This window comes from Eubalaena glacialis, chromosome X (genome assembly GCF_028564815.1).
Source record: "Eubalaena glacialis isolate mEubGla1 chromosome X, mEubGla1.1.hap2.+ XY, whole genome shotgun sequence".
In the NCBI taxonomy this organism is placed as follows: domain Eukaryota; kingdom Metazoa; phylum Chordata; class Mammalia; order Artiodactyla; family Balaenidae; genus Eubalaena; species Eubalaena glacialis.
The window spans coordinates 70,367,765-70,384,980 of record NC_083736.1 but is presented as its reverse complement, the minus strand read 5'-3'; the positions used below and the strand labels follow the sequence as shown (position 1 = coordinate 70,384,980).

At 37.2% G+C, this 17,216-nt stretch overlaps 1 protein-coding gene across 2 annotated transcripts in view; it reads right to left on the bottom strand.

Moving 5' to 3' along the window:
- ATP7A (ATPase copper transporting alpha) overlaps positions 1–17,216 on the bottom strand; it is a 144,831-nt gene that overhangs the window by 48,435 nt on the left and 79,180 nt on the right. For both annotated transcript variants that reach the window (XM_061179377.1, XM_061179378.1), the window contains 3 exons: positions 9,137–9,626; positions 7,880–8,605; positions 2,123–2,329 (listed from right to left, as the gene is read on the bottom strand). In XM_061179377.1, coding sequence (XP_061035360.1) covers positions 2,123–2,329; positions 7,880–8,605; positions 9,137–9,626 — 1,423 coding nt within the window. The remainder of the gene's footprint in view (positions 1–2,122; positions 2,330–7,879; positions 8,606–9,136; positions 9,627–17,216) is intronic.

Here is a 17,216-nt window from a genome sequence, read left to right as displayed (position 1 = left end):
AGCAATCTACAGATTCAATGCAACCCCTATCAAATTACCAATGGCATTTTTTTACAGAACTAGAACAAAAAATCTTAAAATTTGTACGGAGACACAAAAGACCCTGTATAGCCAAAGTAGTCTTGAGGGGAAAAAACGGAGCTGGAGGAATCAGGCTCCTTGACTTCAGACTATACTATAAAGGGACAGTAATCAAGAGAATATGGTACTGGCACAAAAACAGAAATATAGATCAATGGAACAGGATAGAAAGCCCAGAGATAAACCCACACACCTATGGTTAACTAATCTATGACAAAGGAGGCAAGGATATACAGTGGAGAAAAGACAGTCTCTTCAATAATTGATGCTGGGAAAACTGGACAGCTACATGTAAAAGAATGAAGTTAGAACACTCCCTAACACCATACACAAAAATAAACTCAAAATGGATTAGAGACCTAAATGTAAGACTGGACACTATAAAACTCTTAGAGGAAAACATAGGAAGAACACTCTTTGACATAAATCACAGTAAGATCTTTTTTGATCCACCTCTTAGAGTAATGGAAATAAAAACAAAAATAAACAAGTGGGACCGAATGAAAGTTAAAAGCTTTTGCAAATCAAAGGAAACTACAAACAAGACAAAAACACAACCCTCAGAATGGGAGGAAATATTTGCAAACAAAGCAAGTGACAAAGGATTAATCTCCGAAATATACAAGCAGCTCATGCAGCTCAATATCAAGAAAAACAAAAAACCCAATCCAAAAATGGGCAGAAGACCTAAATAGACATTTCTCCAAAGAAGACATACAGATGGCCAACAAACACATGAAAGGATGTTCAACATCACTAACCATTAGAGAAATGCAAATCAAAACTACAATGAGGTAACACCTCACACCAGTCAGAATGGCCATCATCAAAAAATCTACAAACAATAAATGCTGGAGAGGGTGTGGAGAAAAGGGAACCCTCTTGCACTGTTGGTGGGAATGTAAATTGATACAGCCACTATGGAGAACAGTATGGAGGTTCCTTAAAAAACTAAAAATAGAATTACCATATGACCCAGCAATCCCACTACTGGGCATATACGCAGAGAAAACCATAATTCAAAAAGACACATGCACCCCAATGTTCATTGCAGCACTATTTACAATAGCCAGGTCATGGAAGCAACCTAAATGCCCATCGACAGACAAATGGATAAAGAAGATGTGGTACATATATACAAGGGAATATTACTCAGCCATAAAAAGGAATGAAATCGGGTCATCTGTGGAGACGTGGATGGATCTAGAGACTGTCATACACAGTGAAGTAAGTCAGAAAGAGAAAAACAAATATCGTATATTAATGCATATATGTGGAACCTAGAAAAATGGTACAGATGAACCAGTTTGCAGGGCAGAAGTTGAGACACAGATGTAGAGAACAACGTATGGACACCAAGGGCGGAAAGTGGTGAGGGGGTGGTGGTGTGATGAATTGAGAGATTGGGATTGACATATATACACTAATATGTATAAAATGGATAACTAATAAGAACCTGCTGTATAAAAAATAAAATAAAATTCAAAAATTAAAATATATATATATATTATAGCTATTCTAAGAATTTGTAACCTAAAATGACAACTTGTACACAATATTAAGTAACTTTTGAACACTTTTACTGCAAGCAAAGATCAGTGATCAAATTATTGGAAGAGAACAATTCTAAACAAACTTGGCTTGGTCCAGTGCTTGGCCTGGGTATAGTAATATTGAAAGTTATGGATTGTAGTTGTTAGTTTTAAGCATAGCTTTATCAGAAAATTCATGTTTCTTAACATCCATTGCAGCCAAGGTCCATAAAGAATAGTAATCTTATGTATTTCCTTCTGCTATTTGACTACAAACTTCATTGATATTAAAATGTGGCCATGAGGTAAACAAGACAGGAACTATATCTAAGGGAACAAAACACTAACAAAGACTGTTGTCAGGAAGTCAAGGTTGTCCTGCAAATCACTGATAGTCTTTATGAGGACTTGGCAAGAGTCATAAACATGGTTACAAAACACGTAAGAGGACAAAAAGGACAGAGTCCTCAAACTAGTACATAAAATAACAGGCTTTAAGAGTGTCTTACCTTCTTCTCGTCTTAAATTCCGTTCAATGTTTGCTACACAGGAAGCACAAGTCATACCAGTGACCTGTATGTAACATTTAGATGAAGTCTTTGCCTCCTCTTTGTCATGAATTGGTGTCATCATTTTGGTATGAAATTCATTAGTTGAGGTCAAAAGTGGCATTTCCGATGAGGACTGAGCTATTACTACCAGTGGCTCATTTGTATCTGGTAGACAGGAAAAGATTCTTTTCATTTGAGGTATTCTCCAGCTGCATCCTTGTCACTCATCACAATCCACACCTCCTGGCACTGCCAATCCACTCCTTTAAAACTGTCATGGACCTAGAGCCCAGTGCAATGTTATCTCTACACTTTCTAGGAAGTGACTTCCAAGTTCAACACTGCCCATCCCAATTCTCAGGAAAATCTGAACTAACTGAATAAACAAAACTTTACATCAATATCTTCAAGCCATTATCTCTACCCCAAACCCGAGTAGACAATGGTTTATTAATAGATAGCTCTTATTTTTATCATGAATTTTTATCATTATGTTAACGATTTACATACTGGCAGTAAAGCAATTCGTGATATAGTAAGTGGAACCAAAGCAGTCGGCAAAACAGCATTGAAGTATAATGTCATTTAAAAATTGTTAGAGTGTATATATGAGAACCTGCAAAAGAAAGCCTAGGAGGGTACATACCAAACTATTAATGGTGGCTCCTTCTGGGGAATGGGGTTAAAGCAGGAACAGAATAACAGACAGATGAACAAATTTCCTCTACAGACACTTCTGTATGTTTGAACTTTTAACACCAATATATCGCATTTTTAAAATTAAAATGCCTTTGTGGACAATGGAAGAAGAGGCAAGGAGTAAGTCAGCAGTAATCTTCATTTTTCACAAAGGAGTGTTCAGAGACTCCTTCCGTAGAATGTTTATGGACTGTGAAACAGTGGAAAGCTTCTGTCATCCCAGAAGCTCCCCTGCAGTCTCAGAAAAGTTGCTATTCTGTTTTACTTTATCCACTGCAGTATTAATCACCACCCAAGAAGGGAGAAAGTATTCCCTTTTGCACATCCATGTATCAATACATGCAAAAAAGCTAGAGTTTCTACTCTCCTGCACAGATAAGGAGGAAAAGAAGTGATGTGGAAATTTCCACTAACCTAACTTGTTATTTCTTCCCCTTGGGCAAAAAACTGGTTCAGGTCTGTTTGGCTAGCCCACAGAGGAAAGCTTGCATAGCAGAGTTGGTTTTTAGGGTGCTGAAGAAGGGCATCTTTTGAAGAAACTTTAACAAAAGCCTTACCATTTCCCTAATGAATAATGATCTAGACTTCTCAAATCAGTTATAATAATGGCTCTTAAATTTTAACACACATACCATCACCTGGGAGATCTTGTTAAAATGCAGGTTCTGATTCAGTACATTTAGGGTGGGGCCTGAGACTCTACTTTTCCAACAAGCTTCCAGGTGACGGCAGTACTGTCAGTCTGAGTAGAGCAAAGGACACTCTGAATAGCAAAGGACAAGATTCTCCCAATTCCGAAATTCGTCAGTCTCTGGTCTTAAGTGGATCAGTTCAGAAAACGATATTCATTCAGATTACGAGAGCATTATTTAGAACAAAGAGGACAAAATTTACCAAATAGTACCAAAAATTCAAAAAGGAGGCTCATTTGCCCAAAGGAAATAGCTTTGGCTTTGAAAAAAACATTATTTTAATCTAGCCAGGAGCTTATTCATTCTCTCATAATTACTATCAAGACTTAATTTTGAACTTGGACAATGAAAAAAAAAGTTTATACTACCAATTACTTTAAGTCTTGTTCCAGAGTAATTTAGTTCTTTCTGGTACCAGCAGTAACCTAAATACGATCTACAATTTTCACACTCTAGAAGTACAGTATTAAATTAAAATAAGTCATAGAGGTGATCCTTTTTTTTTTTTTTTTGGCTGCATTGGGTCTTTGTTGCTGTGCGTGGGCTTTCTCTAGTTGCAGCAAGCGGGGGCTACTCTTCATTGCTGTGCGTGGGCTTCTCATTGCGGTGGCTTCTCTTGCTGTGGTTGTGGCTCACAGGCTCTAGAGCGCAGGCTCAGTAGTTGTGGCCCACGGGCTTAGTTGCTCCGCGGCATGTGAGATCTTCCCGGACCAGGGCTCGAACCTGTGTCCCCTGCATTGGCAGGCGGATTCTTAACCACTGCGCCACCAGGGAAGCCCCGAGGTGATCCCTTTTAGCTACATTGGCATGACTTCTCAACAAAGATTCATAAAATTGTGACCTTTACCCCAGTGAGTGTGGCAAGAAGAGCAAAACCTTCCATCTTCCACAGAGGCAGTACAGGTGTTAAAGAGCCACAATGAATTAAATGGCTAGTTTCTTTAAATTAGCTTTTCTATAAGCTGTAGCCACACTACTTATGCTTAAATGAATTCAAAAGGAAGGCTGACTCTCCTGCACTTGAGGCAACAATCAGAAAAGATTCCAAAAATTTCAAGAAAGGGTTTCCAATCTGATCCTCAAAACTGGCAGGTTCAGTCTAAAGTAATATGAAGAATAAATACATAATTAGAAAATGGCTTAAAAACAATTATAAACATCATGTCTGCAACTTACTCTCAAATGATTCAGAAAAAGGTATATACGTGTGTGGGTAATGTGTGTTTGAATATACGTCTCTCTGTCAACAGAGAAAGAGAATGATAAAACAAATGTGGCAAAATATTAACAACTGTGGAATCTGAGTAAAATTGGTAAACAGGAATTCTTTGTACTATTCTTGTAGCTTTTCTGTAAGCTTGAAATTAAAGATAAAGTTACAAAAAAGGAAAAGGAATTTAATTGGGTATTGTGTTTGCTTTAATTGGTTAGTGAAGACAACTTCATATACTATGTCTTTTTAAGACAATGATGACGGGCTTCCCTGGTGGCGCAGTGGTTGAGAATCTGCCTGCCAATGCAGGGGACACGGGTTCGAGCCCTGGTCTGGGAAGATCCCACATGCCGCGGAGCAACTAGGCCTGTGAGCCACAACTACTGAGCCTGCGCGTCTGGAGCTTGTGCTCCACAACAAGAGAGGCCGCGATAGTGAGAGGCCCGCGCACCGCGATGAAGAGTGGCCCCCGCTTGCCGCAACTAGAGAAAGCCCTTGCACAGAAACGAAGACCCAACACAGCCAAAACTAACTAACTAACTAAATAAATAAATAATAAAAATAAAGGAATTCCTTTAAAAAAAAAGAGAGAGAGAGAATGATGAGATTGATGGTCATGATAAAAAACACCTCCCATTTTTCTCACTACCTCCTTTAACATTTATGGCCCACTCAGGACTGGTATGACATGAAGGCGAAATGCACTGATCCCTGTACCTCTAGGAACAGGTCAGAGTGGCAGACTGTGAAGCCTGGATCAGCACTGACACTGGCATTCAGAAAATGGATAGCCACAATTCTGGTGGCATCTTAAACTCTGATCTCTAGCAGAAACACACCATGCAGTCATTTGTTACCAGCCAGATACATATATTCTTTTTCAGATATATATCATCTTTTTCAGATTCTTTTCCATTATAGGGTATTACAAGATATTGAATATAGTTCCCTGTGCTATACAGGTCCTTGTTGTTTATCTATTTTATATACAGTACTGTGTATCTGTTAATCCCAAATTCCTAATTTATCTCTCCCCCCCTTTCCCCTTTGGTAGCCATAAGTTTGTTTTCTATGTCTGTGAGTCTGTTTCTGTTTTGTAAATAAGTTCATTTGAATCATTTTTTTTAGATTCCACATATAAGTGATATCATATGATATTTGTCTTTGACTCACTTCACTTAGTATGATAATCTCTAGGTCCATCCATGTTGCTGAAAATGACATTATTTCATTTTTTATGGCTGAGTAGTATTCCAGCGTGCGCGCGTATTCACACGTGTGTGTGTGTATCTTTTTTAAGGCACAAGAATTTTGGTCTTTTGAGATCTTCTTTATCAAAGTGAGACTTCTAAGTAAGAATATAAAATGGTACAGCCATTTTGGAAAACAGCTTGGCAGTTACTGAGAAAGTTAAACATATTCACCATATGACCTAGAAATTCCACTCCTAGTATATACCCAGGAGAAATAAAAACATATATTCATGCAAAAACTTGTAACAAATGCTCATCACAACATTATTCATGATAGCCAAGGAGTGGAAACAACCCAAATCTCCATCAACTGATGAATGGAGAGACAAAATGAGGTATATGCATACAATGGTATACTACTCAGCAGTAAAAAGGAATGAAGTACTGATACATATCACAAACATGGATGAACGTTTGTTATCTTGAAAACATTATGCTAAGTGAAAGACATTAAATACAAAGGGACAAATATTCTGACTCCACTTATATGGTACTTAGAGTTGTCAAATTCATAAAGCCAGAAAACAGAACAGTAGATAAAAGGGGCTGGGCTAGGGGGAGGTGAAGGGGAAATGGGGAGTGACTGCTAACCAGTATGGGGTTTCTTTGGGAGGCTGATAAAAATGTTATAAAATTACATAATGGCAATGGCTGCAAATTTCTGTGAATATACTAATAACTACTGGATTGTGTACTTTAAAAGGGTGAATTTTATGGTATGTGAACTACATCTTGACTTTAAGAAGTGACAGTTCTATAATTTCTACCATTTGTCATGAACATGAAAATTAAGAATGTTTATATCTCTGGGTCCTTTTCCACTGACACTTATCTACCATAATAATTTGAGCATGTGACTAATTTTTTATGCTTCTCAGTTTTAGTAAGCTTGAAAAGAGAACACTGCTATTTGATATCTTTCATTCTGATCAGAAGAGCAAAGGTTAATGACATTGTCTAGAAATTAGTTATTCAACTTTTCCATTGTTATTTACAGCAAGAAATTTCATTTAGGGAATTTCCAGTTTAATTCAAGGCAAGGTTCAATTCTAGTTTAAAACAAGTTCACATGGGCAAATTCCATTGGATATACGTTTTTGGTTTTAGTTCAAGGTAAGTGCTGCCAGGAAACAGGAAGACTTTGGGCCAGTTCTAGAGTCAGGCTCATTTGAATGCCTAAATTCAAAACTACAGTTAAAATTATATTATTTATTTCTACTTTTTTCTTTTTAAAGTAACATTTGCTTCTCCCATATTATATATACAAAAATACATACAAACAAACATACATACATCCCTGTCACACACACACAAGAAACTTAAAATACATAAGAAAGCAAATTGAAAACAAAATATCACCTTTATCCTACCACTCACAAATAACTACACTCACAAATAACTACTGTTAAAATTTAGTTCATGTCCTACCAGGAATTTTATTCATTCCTATACATAAATAATGTATACATGGTATAAATCCTTATACATGTGTTTATAAAATTTTGATCATACTGAACATACAGCTTTTTTGCTTGCTTTTTTTTTCAGTTAACAAAATATCTGACACTTTCCCGTGGCATGAAGTATCTTCAATACCATAATTTTTTATGGCTTCTTAGCATTTCATCATATGGAGGTATCATGCTTTATTTAATGTTTCTAGTTTTTAAATATTATAAATAATTAGGCAAACATCCTTATGCATCTTTGTATACACTGCTGACTACCTCCATATGTCTTATTTCCAAAAAGTGGAATAGCAGTGCCTATTACTCATTTCTCATTGATAAAAACCAAAAGAACCAGCAAAGTGTTAATAAAAGAACATTAAAGGAATCAAAGAAAAAAATGATATTACCTGACAAGGAAGCATCAAATCCCATGTCTTCTATTGCTTCTCTCAAGGTTTCTGGAGAGGTTAGTAAAGGATCATACTCAACAGTCCCTTTGCCATTTGCAAGTGATACTCGTATGGATTTTACACCTGCCTTTTTTGATATGACACCCTCAATAGACTGCACACAAGAATTACAAGTCATGCCATCAATGTTTATCATGGTTTCTTGAGTCAGAGGCTGGCTAACTATGTTCAAAGGACTCTTTTGAAGAGATGAACTGGAGGGAGAGTTTGAGGTACTCTCAATTTCACTTGTACTACTAACTCTATATTGCCCTGGTGATATGGCCTCTATTGCTTTTCTCAGAGTTTCTGGAGTGACTAAACTTGCATTGTACTTTACTGTGGCAGATCTATTCTCTAAAGAAACGACTACACTGCTTACATATTGGAGTGTAGATAAAGCACTTTCAATATTTGACACACATGATTTACAGTGCATGCCATCTATGATGAAAATGACTGTTGAATTATTGGTATATGATGGACTCCTTTGCTGTGATCCTTCTGCGGATTTGACTGGTGTGTTCTTTAGACGTTCTATATCAATAGCTCCCAATTTGAGGTACTTGGGCTGTTTTTTGATGAATGCTGGAAAGCCCACAGCTTCAATCTGCTTTTTTATTTCCTCTGCTGTGATAAGATGAGGTTGATAAACAACAGTAGCTTCTTGATTGTCCAGGGAAACTAGTTAATAAAAAGGAAAATAATTATTTAGTTCAGGTATTCCTGGGCCACTTCAGAAAACATTCTGTAGACCAAACCAATACCATACATAATTGTTTCTCTCATTGTTGTCATTATCCTTTCTTAAAATAATTCTGTTCTTTTCAGAAAATGTTAATGACATGGACTAGAAAAAAAGTAAAAGATGTGACCACTACATTTGTGGTCTCCAAGTTTCTGCATGCCTGAATAGAAACATATTAGAGGTCAAGAGGACCCTAGGCATGTTGTGTTAAGAACCCTGAACTTCATGAATCACCACCCTGGCTGCCTTTTATGCTAGTTCAAGATTCACATAACTTTTATTCATAACCATTAACTTTACTAACATTAATGCTGGGAATACACTGTACCTCAGACTTCGATGAAGCAGTTACATTCTAGTCCCACAGATTCAAAACCCATGCTTAAGAAAAATGCAAAAGTTAAAAAGGCCAAAACAGAAAACTAAGCCTTGCAAAGCAATCAAACAAATAACATCAGGCATACTACCTTTAATTCGCTGAACACCTTGCAGTTTCCCAATTTTTCCTTCAATGGTGCTAGTACATGAATGGCAGGTCATCCCTTCCACCTTCATCTTCAGCATGACTTCGCCTGCTTGAGCCATACTGATATCTTCGCAAATTCCTGACTTTTTCTCCAGAGTTCCTGTATCTAAACTGAGAGCCGGAACCAGCTCTACTATCTGACTGGCATTCACTATAGAAGGGATTATTATCACCACTGCAGTTCTCTGCTGAGGGGAAATTTTAATGTCTGTCACGCCCTTCGTCTTGAGCAATGTGCTTTGGATATGCTCCCATGGCGGAGCCAGTGAAGCAGTAGCAGTCAGAAACACGGTCTCAGTTAAAACAGGGAGCGGCTTAGGATTGTGTAGAACAGCATCAAAGCCCATGTCATCAATGGCTTCCTGTAGGGTCTCTGGAGTCTGCAGTTTAGGGTCATAAATAATGGTTGCATTTTTTTCTTCCAGTGAAACCTTTCGGAAGGAAATTTCAGAAGTCAGTTTAATTAAATTACACGACATGGAACTTAAAAATATCAATCATCTCACCACCGTCAAGAATGAAAGAAGGGGCTTCCCTGGTGGCGCAGTGGTTGAGAATCTGCCTGCCAATGCAGGGGACACGGGTTCGAGCCCTGGTCTGGGAAAGATCCCACATGCCGCAGGGCAACTAGGCCCGTGAGCCACAACTACTGAGCCTGCGCGTCGGGAGCCTGTGCTCCACAACAAGAGAGGCCGCGATAGTGAGAGGCCCGCGCACCGCGATGAAGAGTGGCCCCCACTTGCCGCAAGTAGAGAAAGCACTCGCACAGAAACGAAAACCCAACACAGCCAAAAATAAAAATTAAATTAATTAATTAATTAAAAAAAAAGAATGAAACAAATAGATAGACAAGATGAAAAGGCAGAGGGCTATATACCAGATGAAGGAACAAGATAAAACCCCAGAAAAACAACTAAATGAAGTGGAGACAGGCAACCTTCCAGAAAAAGAATTCAGAATAATGATAGTGAAGATGATCCAGGACCTCGAAAAAGAATGGAGGCAAAGGTCGAGAAGATGCAAAAATGTTTAACAAAGACCTAGAAGAATTAAAGAACAAACAAACAGAAATGAACAAAACAATAATTGAAATGAAAAATACACTAGAAGGAATCAATAGCAGAATAACTGAGGCAGAAGAATGGATAAGTGACCTGGAAGACAGAATGGTGGAATTCACTGCTGCAGAACAAAATAAAGAATGAAAAGAAATGAAGACAGCCTAAGAGACTTCTGGGACAACATTAAACGCAACAACATTCGCATTATAGGGGTCCCAGAAGGAGTAGAGAGAGAGAAAGGACCCAAGAAAATATTTGAAGAGATTATAGTCAAAAACATTCCTAACATGGAAAAGGAAAGAGCCACCCAAGTCCAGGAAGCACAGAGAGTCCCATACAGGATAAACCCAAAGAGAAACACGCCGAGACACATAGTAATCAAACTATCAAAAATTAAAGACAAAGAAAAATTACTGAAAGCAGCAAGGGGAAAATGACAAATAACATACAAGGGAACTCCCATAAGGTTAACAGCTGATTTCTCAGCAGAAACTCTACAAGCCAGAAGGGAGTGGCATGATATACTTAAAGTGATGAAGGGAAAAACCTACAACCAAGATTACTCTACCCGGCAAGGATCTCATTCAGATTCGATGGAGAAATCAAAAGCTTTACAGACAAGCAAAACCTAAGAGAATTCAGCACTACCAAACCAGCTCTACAACAAATGCTAAAGGAACTTCTCTAAGTGGGAAACACAAGAGAAGAAAAGGACCTACAAAAACAAACCCAAAACGATTAAGAAAATGGTAATAGGAACATACATATTGATAATTACCTTAAACGTGAATGGATTGAATGCTCCCACCAAAAGACACAGGCTTGCTGAATGGATACAAAAACAAGACCCATATATATGCTGTCTACAAGAGGCCCACTTTAGACCTAGGGACACATACAGACTGAAAGTGAGGGGATGGAAAAAGATATTCCATGCAAATGGAAATCAAAAGAAAGCTGGAGTAGCAATACTCATATCAGATAAAATAGACTTTAAAATACAGAATGTTACAAGAGACAAAGAAGGACACTACATAATGATCAAGGGATCAATCCAAGAAGAAGATATAACAATTACAAATATATATGCACCCAACATAGGCGCACCTCAATACATAAGGCAACTGCTAACAGCTATAGAAGAGGAAATCAACAGTGACACAATAATAGTGGGGGACTTTAACACCTCACTTACACCAATGGACAGATCTTCCAAACAGAAAGTTAATAAGGAAACACAAGATTTAAATGACACAATAGACCAGATAGATTTAATTGATATTTATAGGACATTCCATCCAAAAACAGCAGATTACACTTTCTTCTCAAGTGCGCACGGAACATTCTCCAGGATAGATCACATCTTGGGTCACAAATCAAGCCTCAGTAAATTTAAGAAAATTGAAATCATATCAAGCATCTTTTCTGACCACAATGCTATGAGTTTAGAAATCAATTACACGGGAAAAAACGTAAAAAACACAAACACATGGAGGCTAAACAATACGTTACTAAATAACCAAGTGATCACTGAAGAAATCAAAGAGGAAATCAAAAAATACCTAGAGACAAATGACAATGAAAACACGACGATCCAAAACCTATGGGATGCAGCAAAAGCAGTTCTAAGAGGGAAGTTTATAGCTCTACAAGCCTACCTCAAGAAACAAGAAAAATCTCAAATAAACAATCTAACCTTACACTTAAAGGAACTAGAGAAAGAAGAACAAACAAAACCCAAAATTAGTAGAAGGAAAGAAATCATAAAGATCAGAGTGGAAATAAATGAAATAGAAACAAAGAAAACAAGAGCAAAGATCAATAAAACTAAAAGCTGGCTCTTTGAGAAGATAAACAAAATTGATAAACCATTAGCCAGACTCATCAAGAAAAAGAGGGAGAGGACTCAAATCAATAAAATTAGAAATGAAAAAGGAGAAGTTACAACAGACAGCGCAGAAATACAAAGCATCCTAAGAGACTACTACAAGCAACTCTATGCCAATAAAATGGACAACCTGGAAGAAATGGACAAATTCTTAGAAAGGTATAACCTTCCAAGACTGAACCAGGAAGAAAGAGAAAATATGAACAGACCAATCACAAGTAATGAAATTGAAACTGTGATTAAAAATCTTCCAACAAACAAAAGTCCAGGACCAGATAGCTACACAGGTGAATCCTATCAAACATTTAGAGAAGAGCTAACACCCATCCTTCTCAAACTCTTCCAAAAATTTGCAGAGGAAGGAACACTCCCAAACTCATTCTATGAGGCCACCATCACCCTGATACCAAAACCAGACATAGATACTACAAAAAAAGAAAATTACAGACCAATATCACTGATGAATATAGATGCAAACATCCTCAACAAATTACTAGCAGACAGAATCCAACAACACATTAAAAGGATCATACACCATGATCAAGTGGGATTTATCCCAGGGATGCAAGGATTCTTCAATATACGCAAATCAGTCAATGTGATACATCATATTAACAAATTGAAGAATAAAAAGCATATTAAAAAAAAAAGAATGAAACAAATAATTCAAATGGAGGTTCTCTAATAGTTCTCATCTTTACTATTCTCTTTGGAAAGAAACACAAAATGTCTTGTGTACCTACAGGAATGGTAAAGCTCTATGTAGGTATACGTGACTCAGGTACTGATCAGGCATTTGAAACGTGCATAGACAAAATGCACCCTAGAATTTCATAACAGAGAACAAACTACTCTTTCTTCCATCTCCTTTCACAAATTATTCCAACACTCCACACTCTACCAATTCAAAAGTTAATATAGGAAACAGGATCAGCTACAGAAAACAAATTTGATACGAAGTTTAAAGTTTTAAAATGTTCAATTAAAACAACTTTGTTGGCAAGATAAGATATAAACATGCTGGCAACATTCATAGGGTTTTGCAGCAAATATTTCTATAACCTTCTAAGTCACTACAGTCTAGTATTATTTTTGTTCACAATAAGAACATCTTTATTGTTCTGCCTGATTTGATTATAAAAACAATGATTGTATTCTTGAAGCTCAGCAACTGTATATAAATTTAACTACTACCGGGACATCTTACCCTGCATCTCTTTTGCTAACAGGTTACAAAGATTTATGAAGTAGTCACACACACACACACAAAACTGGATTGGGAGTCAGAAGGTTTGAGTTCCAGTGTCAATTCTCCACTTATTAGTCAACCACACTCATTAGTTCTACCATCTGAAAAATGAAGAAATGTGCCCTATTATCTTCCAGGTTTGTTATAAGGATCATATGAGTAAATAGACAGGAAAGTAGTTCTTTGCAGCAGCAAGTCATATAAAAGTAAACACTGAACAATTAATATTTATCAAGCATTTATTTATTTATTTATTTTTGGCTGCATTGGGTCTTCGTTGCTGCGCGCGGGCTTTCTCTAGTTGCGGCGAGCGGGGGCTACTCTTTGTTGCGGTGCGTGGGCTTCTCACTGCAGTGGCTTCTCTTGTTGTGGAGCACAGGCTCTAGGTGCGAGGGTTTCAGTAGTTGTGGCACGCGGGCTCAGTAGTTGTGGCTCGCGGGCTCTAGGGCACAGGCTCAGTAGTTCTGGAGCATGGGCTGAGATGCTCTGCGGCATGTGGGATCTTCCCGGACCAGGGATCGAACCCAAGTCCCCTGCACTGGCAGGCAGATTCTTAACCGCTGCGCCACCAGGGAAGTCCCTATCAAGCACTTATTATATGTGCCAGGAACTGAGATTCTCATGATACAAAGCTGATCATGACACAGTCACAGGGAGCAATACTAGAACAGAGGATAGAGAAAACGGACACCCATTCATCCCTGGGAATATGTGTCAAAAAAGGCTTCTTAGAGGAGATAATACCCGAATGTTAAAGGAAAAACAGAAATCAGCAAGGATACATGAAGCAGGGAATTTATCACAAATGGAAACACAAAAGTAGAGAAAGATGACAGGCTGCAGAATTAGGCAACTGCTTTATTATGGGGCCTCTTGTATGCCAATAATAGTCTGTAATTTATCCTGTAGGTAATAGAGAGCCATGGAAAAGTTAAGCAGGGGAATGACACAGTTATATTTGCATTTAGTGAAGAATCATTTTGGAGTGACGTGAGTGATGGAACTGTGCTGTCCTGGCTGTGGGGGTAGTTAAAAGAATCTATACATGTGTTAAAATTCACCAAACCTAAAAACAAACAAACAAAACTGATAGAACTATATACCAAAAAGAAGTCAATTTTTTGGTATAATTTTAAAAACAAAAAAATTAAGAGATTAAAAATTCAGTTCCTCAATTGCATTAGCCACATTTCTAGTGTTCAGTGGCCAATGTAGCTGCCATATGGGACAGAGTAGATACAGAACATTTTCATCATTACAGAATATTCCATTGGACAGTACTGCTCTATGTACTACTATACTTTTTCTGATAAAATGCCAAACTTTTAAAAAAGGGAAGGGGATTTTTTTCCCTTTAGGTTTAAATACATTGTATCTGGTATCTTTTAAACAAGACCTGGTTTTGAGCTTATCCCCCCCCTCACAATTTCAATTTACCAACACACGCAATGAGAAACAGTTCTTTTTTTTTTTTTAACATCTTTATTGGAGTATAGTTGCTCCACAATGGTGTGTTAGTTTCTGCTGTATAACAAAGTGAATCAGCTATACATATACACACATCCTCATGTCCCCTCCCTCTTGCATCTCCCTCCCACCCTTCCTGCCCCACCCCTCTAGGTGCTCACAAAGCATGGAGCTGATCTCCCTGTGCTATGTGGCTGCTTCCCACTAGCTATGAGAAACTGTTCTTAAAGCTGATTTTTAAAGCAAAAATCACTTTGTCACTACATGGTTTGCTATACTTTCTACTGCTATAGCCTGTCTTCTATTTATAAAAGACATTAAAAAATAAGGAAACTATGTATATAAAATACTACACAAGAAAGTTGTATTATCCTATGTTTTCATGCTGCAAACCAGAAAACACTTCCTTATTTAGTAGCTTCCATTTGTGTGTTTTAAAGCTGGATCGACCACACCTAGCACAAAAATGTTCCCCTTTGGGATAACAGCACTCAACTTTTCCTCTGAATGTTAGATATCAAAGAGACTTTTCAAGCCTAAGGTCTCAAAGGAAACAAAAACAGGCAGCACCTTTGTTTCTTTTAAGAGGAAATTCACATAGTGATTATCACAATACTGTTCTGGATGCCAAATCCTCGGGCAGGAAGCTAAAATAGCATTTATTTAACAAATATTTACTGAGTACCTATTATGTTCCCAGCACCGTGCTAGCTTGCTAGGGATCCAATGGTGAGCAAAAGCAGGCACAGACTCCGTAGAGCCAGAAATTGCTGGCAGCAGTCTGTCTGATTCTGGGTCTGTGCCACTCTCCTTTCACATGATCCCCACCAATGTAAACCACCTTCGCCTATTCCCCACAGTGCTCGAAAGTTTCAACAGCTTCTCTTTCTCAGAATCTTTCATTAGGAATCAATGTTGTTGTTGTTGTTTTCCCAGGGAAACTATTTTTCTATTTTATCAATAGTTCCTCTGAAAATAAACATCTAACAGTCTACAAGTTATGAATGTGGCTCCTATGAAGGACGCAAGATGGAGGACTGTTCACTATATTTAGATGAAGGTAGGAGTTGAAGAGAACAAATCAAACGCGCTCTGTGGCCTCAATAGCATTAACAGTGGTGTAAAGGGGGCTAATTGTCCATAGGAATTGTAAAGATCCATTATTTTAATGGAGTTCTTTGTCTACTGAAATGTCTAAACCTTGCAAGTCAAGCACCGTATACTTTATCTGAATGTTTTCTGTATAATTTTATAATTACAGATTATAAAAAGTGATCCAATTTCCTATCTGAAGGCTAGGAAATTGAATAAATTGCCCAAGAAACCCAGCAAGAAAACGAAAGAGCTAGGATTCAAACGTAGGTCGATTTAACTCCAAAGTCCATGTTCTTTCCATCTATAAATGGTGAGGCTAGATGATCTTCAATTTCCTTGAAAAACTAAAATTCTATGCCTGTGATTTGAGCAATGTGTGACGTAAATAAAAACACCTGAAAAGTATGAAATATTTCTAGTGTGTGAACCAAATTTTAGTTCTATGTTTACTTTTCCCCCACACATTTCATATCTACTCCCATACCAGTTTAAATAAAAAATAATTTAGAGAATATATTTCTTTGGGTTTTTAGCAGGATTTGACAATTATTACATTCTAACATTTCCCCATTTTCAAAAGCCACTTTGGGAAAGGTTCTTTGCTAAAGTTTCAGCACACTGAAATTCCTTTTTATCCTCCCAGGAATTAATTTATATGTCATCATAAATTCAGATTAGCATGCTACTCAGCCAGTGGGGGAGTCTTCAAAGGGTTTAAAGCCCACTTTCTAACATTTTCATAACAACTCAACATAGAGTGATTCAGAGGTTTTTGAGAGCTTGAAAGGATTCTGTCATTTTTCAGACTAAAGTCAGAAAAGTAAAATGATTTGTCAATAATCTTGACTTTCTAATATGTTTGATTCTCCTCCCACAATATATTTTTGACAACTAAAAACGATATAAAATACATAATAGGAATCTTATTTATATTACATATGTCTGAATACAAATTCTATTATTGTTTGTTGAAAAAATAATGTATATATATTAACACTCTACTTTGATGCTTCAATATAGCATATTGAAAATTAAAGTATGATAAGAGTAAGCCATCAAGTTCTATTAATATTTATCCTATTTGACCAACCTAAATAAAGGTTACCACTTAAAATTATTAAATCAATGTATGAACTAGCAAAAGACAATTCTTAGAGACTAAGAAAATAGCCCAAAACCAATCTAAAAATTTAAAAGCCAAATGCTTTAAAATGAAAAAGATGTGGAGATTTTGTTAGTTTAAGTTGTAGCATTGTTTTTC